This window comes from Doryrhamphus excisus, linkage group LG23, assembly GCF_037039965.1.
Source record: "Doryrhamphus excisus strain RoL-2023G ecotype Guam linkage group LG23, RoL_Dexc_Guam_v1.1, whole genome shotgun sequence".
In the NCBI taxonomy this organism is placed as follows: Eukaryota; Metazoa; Chordata; class Actinopteri; order Syngnathiformes; family Syngnathidae; genus Doryrhamphus; species Doryrhamphus excisus.
Window position 1 is genome coordinate 4,345,367 of NC_136379.1, and position 20,789 is coordinate 4,366,155.

Here is a 20,789-nt window from a genome sequence, read left to right on the forward strand (position 1 = left end):
GGATTCCAGCTCTGCAGTTTGTCTCCTGAGTAAAAATACACCTCAGAGACAGCCACATTGAAGTAAAGTCAACTAAAGGAGACATTTGGAGAATGAGTGTCATGCACACGTCACTTTGGAAAAAGAACATCTAACACAGCACCATTACATCCAACACCATTTATGTCAAATCGTGGAAGACGTCTGTTGAACTGCAGATGTCCTACTAATAATAAAGTATAAGAATAAAAAAAACAGCAGCAGTGTTTAAGTATACTCTAGTCCATTCACTGCAGGATATTCAATATAGCTTATTTCCTCTGCGTTAAATTCTAAATATATATATTAGGGCGGGACGACACACAGAATACGTTGACGCAAAAACGGCACGTCGATGCATCGTCACTCAGATTCAAAAGATGGCAGCGGCCGCGGCATCAAGTAATGGTAAGTTGGGGGTGGAGTGTGAATGGTTGTTTGTCTATATGTGCCCTGTGATTGGCCAGGGTGTACCCTGCCTCTCGCCCGAAGACAGCTGGAATAGGGTCCAGCACCCCCGCGACCCTCGTGAGGAAAAAGCGGTAGAAAACGAATGAATGAAATATGTATTTGTAATTATGGTACCTTAAACAGGAAGTGGTTTTATGGCGTGCTTCAACTATGAATCCAGCAGAGGGCGCTGTCTCACAAGTCAATTCACAGTGATTTTCTAGCTAGAAAATGATTGGACAAGACGTGATGTTGTGTAACTACGTTTTATAAAGACAATACTCTTAATGCCTACAATTGACTGTGGACAACTGAATTTATTTATTAATTTATTTATTAACTGAATTTGTTTAATTAACTTTTGAGAGGAATATTAATGTGGAAATTGAGAGTTTTGGGGCGTTTTTTATGAGCGTGTCCATTATATTTTCATTCGCGGGGGGGGGGTTGGAATGGACCGCTGTCTTTGTCGCATACATATAACAGATGGGCAACATATTTCAAAGTCCTTATGTATTTGGTATTTATATGAAGTTGAAATTATTAACTTGGTGAAGCAGCAAAATAGTTAACAGCTAAACAACAACAAGTTCTCCATCACTCACCTCGAAGACAGAACTTCTTCCTGTTTACGACCTGGCGCCCATTTCTGTACGCCCACCGCTGACCAATTGGAGGAGAGCGATGTCACGTGGCTTGCGGTGATGCATTGTGTGACACTGGGAATTTTGGATTTCTATGTTGATTGCACAGAATTTACAAATTCTGACCATATAAAGTTAACTCAAGTGTGAAAGAATCAAATAATACATTCAATGAAATGCCAGAGAAGTGACTGTTCATTAGGGTTTTATTTTTGGAGGCAAATCAATGAATATAGTATGTACTTTATACAGTATATGAGGAGCACATCTCTACAGTTTCATAATGTAAACAATCTCTGAAGAGAAATGTATTCAGTTTAAAAGGAAGCCATAGTCTTCTGTTTTAAACTATTTACATGAATTAAAATATAATTTATAACATCAGATACTTCCGCTTCTATGAAACTAGATTTGAACAATTCAAAAATACTGAAATGCCTTTTGTCTCCACATTCTCCAGACATGAAATCACACAAAGCCAAAGGAAAAAAAAATACCTTAAAAGACATCCAAACTAAGTGGCGCATAAATAAAAAATAAAACCAACAAATGTAAAAATATAAAATCTCACTACAAGTATTTTTCTCGTTTGTTTTAACAAAAACTATGTTAAAAAAGAATCACGTGAGTTTGATAGTCATTAGATGTAAAAACACAACGTTTGCCCTTTTAAGTGTTTTGTTCTATCCGCTCACTTATTTGCCTACCAAGTGCTCTTTGACATCTTTGAATTTTTTTTTGTGTGTGTGTGTTCAAATGCTGAAATGTGACATTGTGACATTTTTTTCAAACCATGAGAAAAATAGTACAAAAACGTAAATCAAAGTTTTAGCGGGCCATGGTACGGCAACACAAAACAAGAAAGCCGCCATCTTGATTTGATTTTTGGTCAACTTGCCTGTCAAGTTTTTTTTTTCTGGTTTTCTTGCCTTTTCCCACTTTTCCCCAAACGAGGAGTGGAAAGTATTGCATTCTGGCCAGGGTCTTTTCCCTTTGGAAGCTGTGATTAGTATAATTATATATATTATTATTATTATCATTAATATTTGGATTCATTGCCTTGAAGCGTGCCAGTAGCTCGCCCAAGTGGACAGTGTTATTATTACACTGAAATATGTGACACTGAGGAAAATGGTCAACATCAAAGTTTTCTATAAGAAAGTATATAATCATCTAGATATCTACACAAACACACAAATATATATATATTCATATATATATGTATATACCTTTTATAATATGGCTATTGAAAAAAGTTAGAATTGCTATGTGGAATAAACCACGTTGGATTGGAGGGCTGTTGAAGAGTAAAAGCTAAAGAGCAGCGTCGTCCCTCCTGTTGATTTTAAGGCTTGCCATGATGACACAATGCCATGGTGAATGTCCGCCATCTTAGCGGGGGACGCTGCAGAAATCCCAGCACACATTCTCAATAACGTGGGATAGGACGCTTACATTTTACAGGGGGGTGTCCAAACATGTATGTACCGATGGAAGGGCTAAGTGCTAGCTTTCAAACGGTGCCAAAGTTTGCCACTGAAGTGCTCATGGTTTGAATTCGTACATCAAGTTCCTCTAGAAACTGTCACCAGTGTTGTATAGGAGTTACCATAGCAACCTTAAGGGTTATAAAGACCAGAAGCTGCATTCTGCCGGATGGCCAGGTGTGATGCTGTTACACACAAGTTGTGATCATAAGTGCGTTGGCGATACTTCAAAGTAAAAGTACTTCCCGGTTTCGGACACGCCCCTTTCAGATGGCTGGGATTTCTTTAGCGTGAAGGCTAACGGCGCCACAACTTGCTTCTCCTGCCTCCTGCAATCCTTTGCTAGCTAGCGTCACGGCGACATCGACTCGTGGCGATACATTGGATCTGTCGAGGTCGCCGTGTCGCTACGATGACGTGGTTATTTTGTTTGTACACGTGTTCGCTGCACCACATTCGTCCTGTTTGCGCCTACAGCGGCTTTCATTATTACAGACCACAGGGGTGTCCAAGTTTTATCCCCCCCCTCAAAAAAAAAATGACTCCGGGTGTATTTTGTGCATTAAAAATGCTAAAACCAATATGTACTCATTCGTTATTATAGCATCTTAGTTTTGCACCATGCTGAGGGCCGGAAAAATTGGGCCTAAAATGTCCCCTGGGCCACACTTTGGACACCCCTGACATATTGCATCTCAAATTGCTTCTTAAAAACACAGAAAGACAAGGAAAAACATATTAAAAACATATTCCCCCGAGAGAGCAAAGGAATTGAACCTTGTAGCGTGATGGTCCAAAAGCAGGGTTTCCCAAACGGCAAGTAAATGAATATAATAAATGGGCGGCACGGCGGACGAGTGGTTAGCGCGCAGACCTCACAGCTAAGAGACTAGGGTTCAATTCCACCCTCGGCCATCTGTCTGTGTGGAGTTTGCATGTTCTCCGGGTACTCCGGTTTCCTCCCACATTCCAAAAACATGCTAGGTTAATTAGCGACTCCAAATTGTCCATAGGTATGAATGTGAGTGTGAATGGTTGTTTGTCTATATGTGCCCTGTGATTGGCTGGCCACCAGTCCAGGGTGTACCCCGCCTCTCGCCTGAAGACAGCTGGGATAGGCTCCAGCACGCCCGCCACCCTCGTGAGGATAAGCGGTATAGAAAATGGATGGATGGATGGATGTTAGTCACAATGATATTTTGTGAAATTATTTGCTTGAAGAGAATGATATTTGAGTGATGGACAGTTTACCTTACCAATGTCTACAGAATGTTAAACCCAATGTTTAATAAACAATTATCAAGTCTTCCAAGCTGTCTTTTCAAGACAGCTGGGATAGGCTCCAGCACCCCCTGCGACCATCGTGAGGAAAAGCGGTAGAAAATGAATGAATGAATATAATAAACGAATATCTGCGATGTTCTTTGCCATTGACTATTGCCTATGACGGACTTGAGTCGGTGTGGTGTTTGGGTACGATTTATATGTCTCTCTTGATCAAGTTCGGGAACCCGATGGACTTTCCTTGTTTTTAACGGGATTCTTGCGTGAAGCCGTTTTTCACGTTCCCTTGGCGTCCACCCGCCCGCCCACCTGCCACCGCGTACGAAACAAAAGACACGATATAGCTTACAAGGAGGCATAGTGCTATGTACATGTTATATATTTGTTTGGAATATGTAAACCAGCGTTTAGTAGTATACATACTAAGCACAAACAGGCATTCAGTTTGTTTCGCTCGTCCCGTCAGTATGTATAGCACTAAATAGCTTTTTGGCCTTTCGTTCCTTCTTTCCTACGCATTTTGGAAACACTGAATAAGGCGCGTTTGTACTTAGTGTGCGTTCCTAATAAAGTCAAAGGAGAGTGATGTAAACATTCAATGTGTGTGTGTTGATTAGATAGACAAGTGGGAGGGGCCTCCAACCCGCACAGGTCCTATTGGGCGAGGAGAGGAGAGGAGCCCCCGACCCCCTCCTCGTTTAGTGTCCGACAAGAAGACGAAGACACCAAGACAGACACGAGGACGCCAAGACAGAGGACACACTTAAGGGGGAGGACAGAGACATGCACCCGCCGTCCCCCTAAATTGAGGATGGGGCGGGGTCCATCACCACGAGGACGACTGCGAGAGCATCGGTGTATGGATGTGAGGTAGAGATACTCAGCTGACACCTCCCGACTCGGTACCCACTAAGCCCCGCCCCTCTCGCTATTTTGCCTGGATATCATATCGGATGCCCCCGTCCCCACCTTGTCACGGCGCCCCTTACTGGCCGCGTGTCAAAGCTCGTCGGTCTTTGGGCGGGCCACCGATGGGGAAAGACGCTGCTTACATTCAGAATGACAAATACATTCCAATTGGACAAAAGGAAGTCACATTTGAGGGGGTGGGGTCAGGTCAGGGAGGGGCGTGGTCTCTCTCGTACGCCTGTCAACGCTTTTCCCCATCAGAGCACCGCAGGCTGCAGTCCAAATGTAAACAATAACTGTTGCATGGGCGGAGTGTGGCCAGGCTGCAGCCTCCGAGTGACGTACGTCACATGACCACAGCAGAGAGCAACCCCCTCCGCCCTGGAAGTGGGAATGGATCACGCCAATATTGATTTCCTTTCACCTACAAATGGAACCTAACATTGGTCAATCTTATTTTTGCTGTTTCTTTAAAACTCTTTTAAACACTTTAAAACTCTTAGTACTTTAACAGTACTTTAACACATTAGCACAGTACAATACTGTATACAATATGCCTCTAATTGTTCCTTAATGTGTAAAACTGTATTTTAAAATGTATGGTAATGGTTTAATTTCATTTGAACATGCATCAGATTACAATTGAATGCATCACATAATCAGTTCACAGTTCCACATGTCCAAAAGGAGTAGGAAGAAGCAAAGCTTATTAAATCCTACCCCTCCATCTGGTACTTTTACAATCAGTAACTGTTAGGGAATTAATTTGTTCACTTCCTGCCGTTCTGATATTATTTTTGATTTTTTTTTATTTTATTTTATTAGTATTTTATATTATGCATTTCCCTAAAAATGCTTATTGCTTATTCAGGCTGTTGCATTATTTCTCTTAGTTTTGGAAGTGAAGCGTTCCCACATTCCAGTCGGGGTCTTTCTGTTGTTGCAAACATGACAAGCAGCAGCCAATAGGGGGCGCCTCCATAATAGCGGGGTAAGAGATAAGCGTTATTGGGGGGGGGCGTGTTAAAGAGGAGGCAAGCGGAAAGCTCCTGACAGTGCATAGATCAAATCAAGGAAGCACTACAATTACAAAAAAGAAAAAAAAAGTTTTTTTCTTTTTCATTTTAGAATTGTAAACTTTATCAACCGATTACACTGAACGTTATATTCTTTGTCCGGAACACACACACACACACGACGATTCTAAAAATTGAAACATCCAACAAAGCGGGTATTTTTTTTTGTGTTATTGTTATTGTTTTGTTTTGTTTTTTTTAAACGCGGTTACACAACCACTCACGTTTACGGCGACTGCAGTTTTGCCTCAACCGCACAAACGCGATCCGGAAAAGGGAAGTTATTTTTTTCCGCTATTTTCTTTTCACCAAACAAATTGAACAGAGAACACACACAAAGAACGCACGCACGCGCAGAGAAACACACCACGAGGACCGACGGACGCGACATTAGCAAGGATTTGCTACAGAGGTCTCTCAGGCCCGCTCGACCACCGACCCACCGACCCACCCGCGGCTGGGCGCTGATGTCACCAACACAGACAGGAAGCAGCTTTGTGGCATACGAATTTGAAAGTCCTATTCCTGCCATTGTCTCTCCTCCACGTTGAGCAGAATCCTCCGGGTGTTAAAAAAAACAAATCAAGGTTCTTCTCATTGCGTTATTCCAATGGTAAAAATGTAAACATCTTTGCGAGGTCGCCTTGCACGGAGGTTCCAGTAGGCGTGTCTTGAGGGCGGAGCCTGTTGACTGCAGTGTTACTAAGGCTGGACTGTCAGCGATGCAGAGACTTCTGGGCCTCCTTCAGCAGAGTGTCAAAGTCCAGTGCGTCGTACTTGCTCTTGATGGGACCCGGACCCGCTTCGTCTGAAAGTAGACAGATGGGAGGGGCCTAATGTTAGCCTTGTGTACAGAAAGTCCAAGTCAGCTAACCTGAGGAATTCCCATTTCTAACATCTGAGTCTATATTATGTCTTATTTATTTCTAAGATGTCTTATTTTCTCACTATTTTGGGTAATTTGAGTGTAAAGGTGACTATAGGGGTGCTATATCAAGTCTAGAGGGCTCTTATCATGTTAAAAACAGGTTTTCTATTGATAAATGAGAATGAAATTCACTTTTAGTCCTATTTTATGCTTTTAACTCCAGTATTTCCTCAGGGGCGGTCCTCCACACTGGGGGCTGTGTCGGGTCTGCTGAGGGGGTGCCATCCTTGAGTCCCTTCGACCCAGCCGGCTGGGGGTTCCTCCCTTTAATGTGGGGGTCCGCCCGTCTGTCGGAGTCGGGGGGCCCGGGTGCTGGTCCCCCGATGGCACGGCCTGCGGCTCCTCCCAGTGTGGACGGCCCCAAAGGTGGCGTTTCCTTGATCCTCAGTGCCATGCCATGTCTCCCTACTCTGTGTGATTGTGTGTGTGTGTGTCTAGTATGGAGGGTGGGAGGGAGGGGCTTTCTTAGTATTTGTTTTTCCTTTTAATTGTGTTAATTGTTTTTAATTCTGTAAAGCACTTTGTGTTGCATGTCTTTGCAGGAAAAGTGCTATACAAATAAAGTTGATTTGATTTATCATTTCTAACCAATTAACCACGATAAATAAGGGATTATTGCGTATAACATTTACTACAAGAGTCGTGGTTACCAAGGTCGATGTAGCGCTTCCTCGTCAGTCTCCGCAGGCTCGCAGGCGCGCTCTGGAAAACATTCTCACGTTCCCTTCGATGTCTCTGAATCCCGGACTGGCGTATCTTTATGACCCCACAGCGCTCCCTGCAGTCACACAGCGGAATTGACTCGTGTCATAAGAACTAGTGCCGATGGGGGGGGGCTTGAAAAAGTTGCTGGCTGAAGCAGCTTACTCGTTGCAGATGATGACTTTGCAGTCCTCCGCTTTGCCAAAGACCTGAAAGCGCTTCCTCAACATGTTCTGGGTCATGCTGCTGGGCAGGTTGTGGATGTAAAACACCTGACAGTTCTCCTGGCAACAAGGAAACCATGGCAACAGTCAGGACAAAGGACACTGTGGAGTGCAGATGGACGTGGGAGGCTGAAGGAGCGTTGAGGTGAGCATATCACGCAGAGACGGCGTCTCAACATACGCAACACAACAACGGCGTAGCGAGAGAGGAGCTCAAGAACACAGTGTACCTCGTCAGATTTGGCTCTGCTTCGCTGCTCGTCGTCGGGGCAGATCTCAGAGTTTTCACTGAAAGGAGAGAAGACGAGGAGGGAGGGTTGAGCAAAGGAGAAAAGGACAAAAAAAAAAGTAAAAACTGCAGCGTGAGGCAGGAGAGAACATGGAACAGACAGAACATAGCTGCAGCAGCTGGAGGCTCTTCTGCTTGGCTCTGCTCTTCATCCTGACGGCTCTAACATCTGCTTTAATCATTGCTTTACATTCTGTCTCCTCTTTCAAACATTAGCACCTGAACCACACCTGAGCGACCAAACAGCTCATAAAGAACACACAAGAATAGATTCCAGTTGCTCTACCTAGTGGTGAAACTGGTGAACTGCAGTTTCATCCACTGTAAATAAACAGTTTGACCCTGGAACAGATCATTTCTACAATAGCATGATATGCCATTTGTGGTGATGACGTTACCTAGAGTCGGTCTTGCTGGCAGGGGAGTCCGGACACAGATGGAGAGTCGGTGAGGGCGAGCGGGACCCAGATGAGGGCTCTGCCTCTTCCTCTGAGGTCGGCGGCGTGGTGTCCAAGGACTGGTGTTCGGGTGGCGGCGGCGGCAATGACGTCACCACAGTCTGCTGCTGCTCTTCAGGCTCTTTGTCGTCTGACATCTTGCCACTGTCTTTCCCGTTTGCCTCCGCTGGTCCCTGCTCGCCCGCTTTGGGTTCCACCTGTAGCATGGCACCCAGAATGGCCATGCTTCGCTTGCGGCTCTCTCCGAGGCTCAGAGCGCAGTAGTCGTGGTCGCCAAAACTGCGACAGGTGTCACTGTCGCCGGCTTGGCCCATGCGGCGCAGCTGGGCGTAGAGCTCCGTTTGCTCTGGAAGCTTCCGTTGGTGAGCGCGGCTGAGCCAGGAGCCTTTGACTCCGGCATGGTTGCTCACAGAGGACTGGACGGACTCGCCGCCTGCCTCGCTGCCGTCGCCATTACCGGCTTTTGGTGCCTCTGCTGGCTTGAAGAGTTCATCCTCTACGGGTTTGTGGGGCGGCGTGGTGGGCGGGGTCAGACCTACAGATGATACAGGCGAGAACTCTTGAAAAGAGAAACTTCTATACTGTTCAATGGGAGCGGCCATGACAATGTACCTGCAGTTCCACAGAGGTCCACGCTCAGCGTCTGCTCGAAGCTCTTACTGCTGAACTCTCTTCAATCATGAGAAAGAAAAAAGCAGACATATAAGATGGCTGTGTCATGTTGCATTGTGTTCCCAGTCACTCGGTATGCATAACCTATTCCAAAAAAGACTTTTGGCTGATGTGTTTGTCCCTGTGTGTGCTGCTGGTGTCTCTCAGCCCGCTTCAGTTCTTATCACCGTCGCCATATGCAGTCACCGTCCTCGCCCGCCATTCTTCTCTGTTCTATTTTTGGAGCGCTCGGGTCCGTTGCACCGGTTGGGAGCGGTGCCGAGTGGATTGGCTTGAGGCGGAACGTTACTTAGCCTCCCTAGCCAACGCGGGAATAGATAAATACATAAATAAATAAGAAAACGGTGGGCACTTGAAAAGGCAGCCTAATGTGAAGGATGGAGCCACGCCAGCAGCTTGTAGAGGAAAACCACTCTTTGGCTTTGTGACCGGACCGAGCTGGACACGTTCCAGGAACGGAGGCGGCACGGCTGGGAGGTTAATGTGGAAAAGCGGCAAGGAGGCTCCGTCTGCCGCTGATTACAATCGGAATAAAGCAGCCGGTATCTGATTCATTAAGCATCTGAGAATTTAATCTGGTAGGGGTTAGAAATGACAACGGATGGCAAACGAATGTGCACTAAAAACAGAACACAACAACCTTGTCATCATAAATTAGACATTATTATGATATTATATTACATTATAATCCTGCTTTTAATGTGTTAACCTGCACTTGCTGTAATTAACACTGCACTAAGTTATTAACTTTACTGACCGTGACAAAGCCACGGTGGCCATCTTGGTTTATGTAGCATAAAAAATGTTTACAGCAGCTAACATCACACTAAGACACTTTAAACACAACTACAATACCCATATTGTTAAATTAATACTTCATATATCTCCATGTGTGACATTTAGCAGTGTTTCTAAGATATTTGAAGGTGATAATCCGCAAAGCTAATAGTGCTAATGCTATTACTACCAAACAGGATCCCTGACTGACTTATTTTAATTAATGCGAGTGAAGGCGTAATAATTATGTATTCATTTGTATTCATTTAACAATGTGGTTTTTCCTTTTTTGTGTTTTTTTTTGTTGTTGTGTTGGCTGCTGTTTCAATGTTATTTGACATTACGTGGATATACTGCTAATAGTGCTAATGCTATTGCTACCAATCAAGATCCCTGACTGGCTTATTCTAATTAATGTGAGTGAAAGCCTAATGTTTATGTATTCATTTGTATTAATTTAATAATGTGGTTGTTGCTTTTTTGTGTTTTTTTGTGGTGTTGGCTGCTGTTTCAATGTTATGTTACATTACGTAGATATACTACTAATAGTGCTAATGCTATTGCTACCAAACAAGATCCCTGACTGGTTTATTCTAATTAATGTGGGTGAAGGCGTAATGTTTATGTATTCATTTAACAATGTGGTTGTTCCTTTTTTGTGTTTTTTTGTTGTGTTGGCTGCTGTTTCAATGTTTTGTGACATTACGTAGATATAATGCTAATGGCGCTAATGCTATTGCTACCAATCTCTGACTGGACTAGCATAGCTAATGGTCGTGGAGTAGTATGTTGAGTTTGTTTAGTTTAGCTTTACCTTTTCTTCCTGGGGTGCACAGTAATTATTCAAGAACATACTATGATGATAAATAAACTACGGAAGTCATGCTTCTGTTCTCACTTTGGTGACAATCTGTCTGCTTCTGCTGTGTTCCAAGTGACGGCAAACACGGAATACAAATATTTTTAAAAAAAACCTCTACTGCAGTATGCATGGAAAATGTTTGCCAAGAGCGTGACAGCCATGACAAAGAACGTTCAGCATGTAGATTCTCACCCTGTGGACTTGTTGGCGTTCAGAGGCAGACACAGGCAGGCTCGCTTTTCTGTCAACAAAAAAAATTCAAGTCAATTTGAGCGTTAAATTAGATCCTCGCTCAGAAGACGACTGATGGACACGAGTGTGGGCGGCCGTCCTCTTCACGCGTGACTCACATCTTCATCAAGATTCAGTGTAAGAACAAGCCACATTTACACAACCGGTCCATAAATGTTACAAACCCGACATATCCTTTTCTACTCATTTTTTGTTAACTTTATAGTGAAGGAATAGAGAAATCCCTCGTTTATCACACTTAATTAGTTGCAGGCCCGATCACGATAAAATAATTTCCGTACATTTAATATTTTTTTATTTATTATTATATTTTATGCTTAATTTAGGCAAAAATATGTACAATTAGCTTCAATTTGTATATTCGTTGTACTCATAATAGGCTGTATTCAACCAGCATGATTTATTAATTAATGTATGTTCAAATGTGGCGAGCCTGCAATCTTGGGTATTTTGGTAAACACATCTCATTCATGCTAATAATTTATAAATACATGATAATACAGGTAAAATGTAAGGAATACATGTAGCTGTCTACACAATTTTTACATGTTTATCTCTTTATGCTTTACTTATAATGTTTTTTTTTTGCTAATTGTAGAGTTGTCACACTTTTTCGGGGGTCCTTGAAGGCATCATAGTTATACTTTGTGACTTATTTCTTCCCAGCATCCATGTGTTCATAAATTCATTTGTGGCGAGTAGCTGTATGTTTGACAATTCAAAATGTATTTAATAAGTGTGTGAAGCATATATTCCTAAAACCTGGAGTATGCTGCAAGTGAGGAATGTCAGGAGCGTGGAATGGGATACCCGGAAAAGAAGGGAGCTACTATACTGCAAAATCAGTCTAATGTATGACGGATTTTTCCTCCATTTGCCGTTGTTGTTGTGTCTTTTCCCTAAATTGCTTTCTTCAGGCTTCTGATTGGTTAAAATGACCAAAGTGTTGGGGTGCAACCTATTTTCATGTGTTTTGGACAGGAAGTGATATGTGGTATGTGGGTATGTGGTCTCACCGCTGTGGCAACAGGTTTTGGTCGTCTCCGTCGCGTTGCCTTGCGCTGGCTTCTCCGTCTGGGTCTCTGTCGTGGTCCCCCCTCCGGCCTGTGTTGGTGAGAGCTTTGCGCCCGCCCGGCCGTCCTCCCGCTCCGCCTTCCTGTCGCCCTCCCTCGCCCGCTCAGCCCGCAGTCTCTTGGCGAAGCGGCTGGGGAAGGAGGCCAGACGTCTGGAGCGGCGGACTGAGAAGGAGCTGCTATCCTCCGCCGGGTCCCCGGGGCTTTGTGATGCTTCAGAGTTTCTCCTCTCGGGGGAGGAGGAGTCTTTACAAAGCTCTGGTTTAGCGGGGGCGGAGCTGGGCGAGTGGGCATGGGCTCCTCCTCCTCGGGTGTACGGCGGGCTGTGCAGTCTGTAAGGCTTGCTTACGTCAAAGGAGCTGCTCTGCTGCAGGAGATCACGGAGAAGCGAGTTGGTCTTCACCTCCCGCCGCGTCACAAAGGGAAGCCTCCTGGTGGCGCCCCCTGACACGATGACAACCCCGCTATTCGCCGGGGAGGCCACCATGACCACACGGTTGTGAGAGTTTGTGACAGGTGGGCGGGGGGCGTCAGGTCGAGCCCGAGGCCTGGGCGGGTCCTTGCGGTCCAGACCCTGCTGCTTGCGTGCGGGCATGCAGTATGTGTGCATGTAGGTGATCAGCGCCACCACAGAATGGAGTTCTTTCTCAGAGCTGAACTGAGGTTTGGCCGGCTCGGCGGGGGTGGCGACACCTTCCGCCTCGCTGCCGGAAGACTCCTCCTCTTCCTCTTCGTCATCCTCCTCTGATTCGCTGTCCTCATCCTCGTCCTCCTCCGTGTCGGCCGCTCGGGGCTCATCGGCGTTGCGGGCGGTGGTGAGGTGGCGGTGGAGCTCGGTGCACAGACGGCTCGCGGGCCGTACCGCTCTGGGTTTTCGCTCCTGAGAGAGGTCCATCTGAGGGCGGAGACATTAAACCATCATATTTTTATAGATACTGCATTTTTATATTTTGTAAATGTTATACTAGGGCTGTCAATTAAAACATACATAATAGGAAAAAACAATATAATAAGTAGGGTTGTCCAATATGCCGATACCGATATGTGTAACATGACATCTCCTGTGGTGGAATGAACACATATAGTATATGTTGTATACCGATATCGCATTTTTATGCTGATATTGGGTCGATAATTATGGGTACGGATAATAATCAGACATCCCTAAGTGTCCTTTGAAAGATCATTACAGGTTTTAATACGCCTATTAACGTGAGACTTGATAATTGTTTATTAAACATTCTGTTTAACATTCTGTAGACATTAGTAAGGTAAACTGTCCATCACTTAAATATCATTCTCTTCAAGCAAAGAATCTCACAAAATATCATTGTGACTAACATCCATCCATACATTTTCTATACAGCTTATCTGAGGGTGGCGGGCGTGCTGGAGCCTATCCCAGCTGTCTTCGGGCGAGAGGCGGGGTACACCCTGGACTGGTGGCCAGCCAATCACAGGGCACATATAGACAAACAACCATTCACACTCACATTCATACCTATGGACAATTTGGAGTCGCCAATTAACCTAGCATGTTTTTGGAATGTGGGAGGAAACCGGAGTACCCGGAGAAAACCCACGCATGCACGGGGAGAACATGCAAACTCCACACAGAGATGGCCGAGGGTGGAATTGAACTCGGGTTTCCTAGCTCTTTGACAAACACAGCAGTTTAAGCACAAATGCCAATATATTGCTAAGAAATAATAATAATAACGCTAATTAATTTACTACCATCTCACTGAAAGTTGTGTGTGTGTGTTCACTCACGTCCATCTTTGTCCCCACTTACTAAGATACCTACAGGCCCCCCCCCCCCAAAATAGCAGTACTCGGCTATATGTGTGTGTGAGATGGATATCAGTGAGAAAAAGGCTCAGTGCCGCCACAATCAAGCACAAAGCGAGCGGCGGCTACTGCCGAATCACACTTTGCCATGACGCCACGTTGTTCATCTCTGCAGGCGTCACGCCTGATGAGCTTCTGGCGTAAAATGAGACGTCTGTCTTTTGAAAGACCTTTGTTGTTCCTGACCACTGAACGCTGGGATTGAACAGCGCATAAAGACATGGCTCGACAGTGCCCTGAATTCAAAGACAGTGTTTCAGCACATTTACGATCATTTCTTGATGCCAGGCGAGACGCAGCCTCTCAGACTGCTATTCCACTGAAATGCAATGACGCTAAAAGTCTCCCCAGACAGCCTTATTTAATAGAAGCGCCTCAGCAATAACACAGGGAGGGAAGATCTCTGTGGACCTGACCAGATTATGACCAGCTTCTACTTTGCTGTGTTTGTGTCAATTAGTGTACATCCACAAATTTGATTCCTCACCTTTACCTGAGGTCGCACAGGTCGCTGGTGCAATCCTCTGTTACTATAGCGATGCCCGTCTTTGCCCGCAGGCACGTTAGGCGGAGTCAGCAGGAGTTTCTCCAGCTACCAAGAAAAGCAGAAGAACAAGAAAAAGACGTTATTAGACTTCTGGTTGGACATATAAACAAAATGCATACAGTATAATATATAATATACATACATTTTGACATTAAATACATAGCGCGCAGGTTTCCGCCCACATTCCAAAAACATGCTAGGTTAATTGGCGACTCCAAATTGGCCATAGGTATGAATGTGAGTGTGAATGGTTGTTTGTCTATATGTGCCCTGTGATTGGCTGGCCACCAGTCCAGGGTGTACCCCGCCTCTCGCCCCAAGAAGACAGCTGGGATAGGCTCCAGCACCCCCGCGACCCTCGTGAGGATAAGCAGTAGAAAATGAATGAAAGTATTACTTTTAGTTCCCGACTAAAAACGGGTGAAAAACAGCTTTATGTGAAAAGATACATTTCACGCATGACAAATATTTTTTTGCTTTTGTCACAGTTGAAATATGTAAAAACTATAGCAACAAAAACAACACAAAAATTGGTTATTTTAACAACAATTTATTGACAGCTGGGATTGGCTCCAGCATACCCTCAGCTCTCATGAGGATAAGCGGTAGAATATGAATGAATGAATATAAATATGTATTTCATTTTTTAAATAAATATGTACTTATATTTCATTTTATGTATTAATTTTAATATACTATAGCTTATTTATATTATTACACATAGCATATATATACAGTAAAGTCTCGTTATATCGATATCGGTTATAACGAATTACTACTTATTACGATACTATTTTCATTTCCCGGCAAATTTCTAGTCTTTTATGATATAATTAGTTCCGTTAGTACGATACCCGGTTATTATGATAATCCGGTTACTACGATGCCCTTTTCATCTCCCGCCAGCCAATTTGGTCTGCTTATATCGATACAAAAGCAGCTTAAATCAATCTTTGCTTAAGGATTTCAATACCAAAAAAGAACACGGCGAACGGCTGCTTCCAGTCAACTTTATTTTTCACACTTCCACCACCCGAGCGCAGCACACACACCGATTCCCGCACTTCCTGGTTCACAGGTCATGCTCAACCCGCCCCACATAGCTGGCCAAACACATGCCTATATAGAATCTATACACACGAGAGAAACCACGAACGCAGTTGGTTCTTCTGCTGACTGGAAGCAGCCGTTCGCCGTGTTCTTTTTTGGTATTGAAATCCTTAAGCAAAGATTGATTTAAGCTGCTCGACATTGTTCTATACTATAGAACAATGTCGAGGGCATTATTGCCCACTTTTAATGCAGTTCGGCGCAGGATCGGATATATGGCTATTCCGGTTATATCGGTATTTTTTCCGACTCCCGAGAATATCCATATAACGAGACTTTACTGTATATATATATATATATATATATTTATGACATGAAAAATAATTATTTAACAGTATTTTATACATTCCTAAATTAAAAACAAATTAATATATCATTAAATATGTTGTTATTTTTTTTTCTTAATTTATTTATGTTTGTATTTTAATGCAGTTTATTTATATTATTATGTATAGTATATTTTATTATATCAAACATTATTATTAATTTAATAAATAATAAAGAAAATTTTAATTAATTATTAGTTTTATTAATTTATGTATTAATTTTTCTTGTGTAATGCATTTATATTGTATGAGTATACAGTATTATATGTCCCTGTACACGACTTGACATTTACCCTGACAATTCCCGGCTTTCCAACTGGCCATTTACCAATTGGAAAGAAACCACCGGAGCCAAGGAAGATGGTAGGAACCAACCACAACATTTCAAAGTATGGTTTTGAACCAAGAATGTGCACGATGTTCCATTTTTTTCAGTGCAGCTAGTACTGAGAACAATCCCACAGCTGTGCAAAGCTGTCCAACAGCGATGCTATACCTTTAACTCGCCTTTTCAGTGAACATGCTCTGCTGATGCGGTGGATGCTTCACGGAGCGCGAGCGGTTGTGTTTCTGTACATTCATCACATTTATCCATAGAGCTGACAGCTACATGACACCTTCTCATTAAATATCTGGCCTTCAAAGCTCCCTGACTTCACTGATGGCTACATGGACGCTACATCTTTTTCTCCATTCCTACTCTCTAATCACTATTTTACACCTTTTAAGCTCACATTTGCGCCCTGACATTTATCCATGTCTGACCACTCTAAACCAGGAGTGCAGTCTGACATTTGTATTAGCCCTAGTCATATTCAAAGAATAAAACTATACATGATGGCCGCATCACTACAAAGGAGAAGTAGGGCTGAGAGTGTTGAAAAACGGGAAAAATTTGCACACTCAGGATGCTGGATAGCCCTTAACAGACGGTCATGTGACTGTGTTGGACATATGAGTAGCAGAGTCAATGCACTACGCTACAACAGCACTGTTTTTCACTGGGAAGTAGTCCCACAAGCCTACGTTCAATACTTTCACATCCATTTGCAACGCTTTGTGATTTTAAGGCTCCGTAACGTCATTTGAAGATGACATCGTTTTCAGTTAAAATGATGTGGTTTAAACGGCCATAAATCTAAGCATGCAAACATTCCTCCCGTCTCCCTGGCGTTACCTTTCAAAATGGATATTAACCAAAGCGTTTCTCATTGCGCTCCATCCGTTTCATTCAGCTGGCTGCCATCATGACACCACTATCAGCGGATAGAAATCAGCTTAGGGAGAAAATCCCTCGCTAAGCCCAGCGTCGTTTGTTACAGGGGAGGGCGGGAGGGACAATGGAGGACATACAGACCGGGTGGGATGTAGGTTTTCTCTATGGGAGGAGATCCTCCTGGTGGTATTCCCAAAACATGCTGAGCATCTCCACAGCATCAGGTGTACCAAAATCAAAACACTGTGGCTGTGCCTCAAACCAAATATAGCAATCCCTCGTTTATCGTCGTTAATTGGTGGCAGGACAGATCGTGATAAATGAATTTCCGCATGTCTAAAGAATTAGAGCCCTCTAGACATGCAATAACACCCCTATAGTCACCCTTACACTCATATTACACAATACAGTAGACATAATAACAGAAAATAATACATATAACATATAAATAAAACTCATGCTTGTAGGTGTTGCTGTAATTCTAGGAGGGCAGAGTGGGGGGTGGACAGGAAGTGGGTTGAATCGAGGGTTCAGAATTGAGTTTTAGCTTAGCATGGGTTACAGCCACAACAGCAACAGCCTTGTGCTTATTGTGAGATACTGTTCCAGCGATCAAATCTGGTGCTTTTGTGTCTCACCGAACATTCCAGTAAAAGTACACCTAGCGATGATTTTCAGTGTAAAATACCACATATCATCACGTCTTTGAATGCGTCTCCTGAATGCCTTATGTTTAGCTTGCTTCAAAATGCTTAATTCAGGCAAAACATGCAATTTTTAAAAAAATAATATGCTCTAGTGAACCATAAAAAGCATGATTTATTGATTAATATATTTTTAAATAACATAATAGAGTGAAGCCAATACCATATACCATCACGTCTTTGAATGCTTCTCCTGAATGCCTTATGTTTAGCTTGCTTGAAAATGCTTAATTCAGGCATAAAATGCAAACAATTATTTAAATAATATGCTCTACTGAACCATAAAAGCATGATTTATTGATTAATATATTTTAAAATAACATAATAGAGTGAAGCCAATAGCACATATCATCACGTCTTTGAATGCGTCTCCTGAATGCCTTATGTTTAGCTTGCTTCAAAATGCTTAATTCAGGCAAAAAATGCAAAAAATTATTTAAATAATATGCTCTACCGAACCATAAAAAGCATGATTTATCGATTAATATAATTTTTAAATAACATAATAGAGTGAAGCCAATACCATATATCATCACGTCTTTGAATGCTTCTCCCGAATGCCTTATGTTTAGCTTGCTTGAAAATGCTTAATTCAGGCATAAAATTATTTAAATAATATGCTCTACTGAACCATAAAAAGCATGATTTATTGATTAATATAATTTTTAAATAACATCATAGAGTGAAGCCGCAAAATTCAAATTGCATAACGGCGCTTCACACAAGAAATGATGCAATATTTATCTGCTTCCTCTTCTTCTCTCCTTTTTAATTGTGAAATGCAACCTCTCGAGCTAGTGCTTCCCATTCCGCTACGTCGCCAAGATGCTGAGGATTGAGCGTGGTTATGGTCTATTGTTGCACACTCAGTATTTGAGCCTACATTTTGCCGTACTTGTCACTAACATGACTAACATGAGCTCATGCAATAAGCGGAATTTACTCCGAAAACGATCTCCAGCCTCCGATGACATAAATCCACTTGCACATAAAACCTCACCAAATGTTGGTCCATTTAGCGCCGGTTCTTAATCATCTATCAAGGATCGGTGATGGCACCACAAAGCCACACTAGAAACGTCCTCGTCCTGCAAGTCGGCCGGCTCAGCGGCCTCGGCTTTAATTTAAATTTATGTTGGGAAATACATACGCCTTTATGGGCTTTTTTACTTTGCATCTTTATGACAATGTGATATTATGGAGAGATAAGTTACCATAAATCTGATCCCCAACACACACGTTAGAGTATTACTGGTTGGCTAGGCGGTGGAATCAGAGCGCTAGTTCATGATACACTATCTTTATATGCTTATACTGTGGACACAACAGCGATAGTAATTTGATTTGTTTGCAACTCTTGCAAGTACGTTACAGTATATGTGTATATGATACTGCATATCAGGGATGCCCTGTATAGTAGTGTACATGGACTAATTAGTAGAACATTAGCAGCCATGAGAGCCGGGCAAAAAGCATCAAGTAGTTTCTGGGTCAAATGACTGACGGGGATGCTAATGGGGCTCCCTCAGCTCTTTGTGGGCGAGCCAACTTGGCTGCGAACGTTATGATGCTTCTCTTGCAGGGCCATTGAGGAGCATGAAGAGGAGCCAGAAGGACCGTGCATGTGTGCAACACTGCAAAGCACCCAGCAGCACCTGGTCCACTCAAATACTGGATGACTTCCTGGGATACACTCAATGAGGGACTTGTCCTTGCAGCACATGGACCACGAGGAGGACAAGGAGGAGGAGGACGAAGGGCTGCATGTGCAGTCACATAAGGAAACACGGGATGGTACGGAGGTGAGTTTGCACACAAAAGAAGATGAAACGAGGACGCAGTAATGAGGCCACAAACACACAGGAGGATGAACAAACTGAAAGGATGAAGGACATGACAACAAACAGTGGCCATTACGTCAACAGTGCATGGAGAAAAACGTACACAAAGAAATAGCGGACATGAAGAATGCATAATTATCAATTCTATGGAATGTGAAACAGATGAAATCATTTCAAATGCTATTTGTGCTTCTTAAACATTTGCCCTCAGAATCAAATTTAAAAGTGGTTGGCAATTGGTTCCACCATTAGTATATCAGCATATTTAATATTTATTTCAAATGTTACTTTGCCTCTGAATAATTGTGGCAAATGCCAACCCATTCGGATGTCATCACGTAATTGGAAACACACGCACGCACGCACACAAGAATGTAGTCATGACTTCATCTGTAGTTCCGACTCTGACCAGCAGAGGGAACTATAACACCCAAAGCCATGTGAGTAAATCCGGCAAAACAAGCACACGTTTTGTCTTATTTGATTAAATAAAAATGGTTTAAATGTATTAAATGTTTTTAATTAATTAATTATTAATATATATATATATATAATTCTATATATATATTCTATATTATATATATATATATAAAATCTAATATATATACACCTATATATATATGGAATTATATACTTATATATATTATAATTATGATATATAATTAATACATTATATGTATATAATTATAATTATTAATTATTTATTAATTTTGTTAACTGAATTACAGATCTGATTGTATGATTTCAGTTTTCTATTAAAACATATTAATTAATATGTAATAATATTAATATTAATATATAATATATAATATGATTATATATATATTATAATTATAATATATTAATAATATCTAAATAACATATAATATATATTATATATATAATTATATATTTATGGAATTATATATAATTATAATTATATCTAAATAATACATAATATGTATATAATTATAATTTTGTTAACAGAATTACAGACACTATTGTATAATTTCAGTTTTCTATTAAAACATAATTAATATGTAACAATATTAATAGTAATATATAATTATATATAATATATATATTATATAATTTCATATAATTTTATAT

At 42.2% G+C, this 20,789-nt stretch overlaps 1 protein-coding gene across 3 annotated transcripts in view; it reads right to left on the minus strand.

Moving 5' to 3' along the window:
* Positions 1-1,274: 1,274 nt before the first annotated feature.
* ppargc1b (peroxisome proliferator-activated receptor gamma, coactivator 1 beta) overlaps positions 1,275-20,789 on the minus strand; it is a 95,219-nt gene continuing 75,704 nt past the window's right edge. For 2 of the 3 annotated variants that reach the window (XM_058064353.2, XM_078788401.1), the window contains exons 4-12: positions 14,444-14,548; positions 12,049-13,000; positions 10,973-11,021; positions 9,082-9,140; positions 8,410-9,004; positions 7,953-8,010; positions 7,664-7,782; positions 7,447-7,574; positions 1,275-6,676 (exon numbers count right to left, since the gene is read on the minus strand). In XM_058064353.2, the coding sequence (XP_057920336.2) occupies positions 6,585-6,676; positions 7,447-7,574; positions 7,664-7,782; positions 7,953-8,010; positions 8,410-9,004; positions 9,082-9,140; positions 10,973-11,021; positions 12,049-13,000; positions 14,444-14,548 (2,157 nt within the window). In that variant the 3' untranslated portion in view covers positions 1,275-6,584. The remainder of the gene's footprint in view (positions 6,677-7,446; positions 7,575-7,663; positions 7,783-7,952; positions 8,011-8,409; positions 9,005-9,081; positions 9,141-10,972; positions 11,022-12,048; positions 13,001-14,443; positions 14,549-20,789) is intronic. The other variant, XM_078788400.1, reaches the window with a different exon arrangement.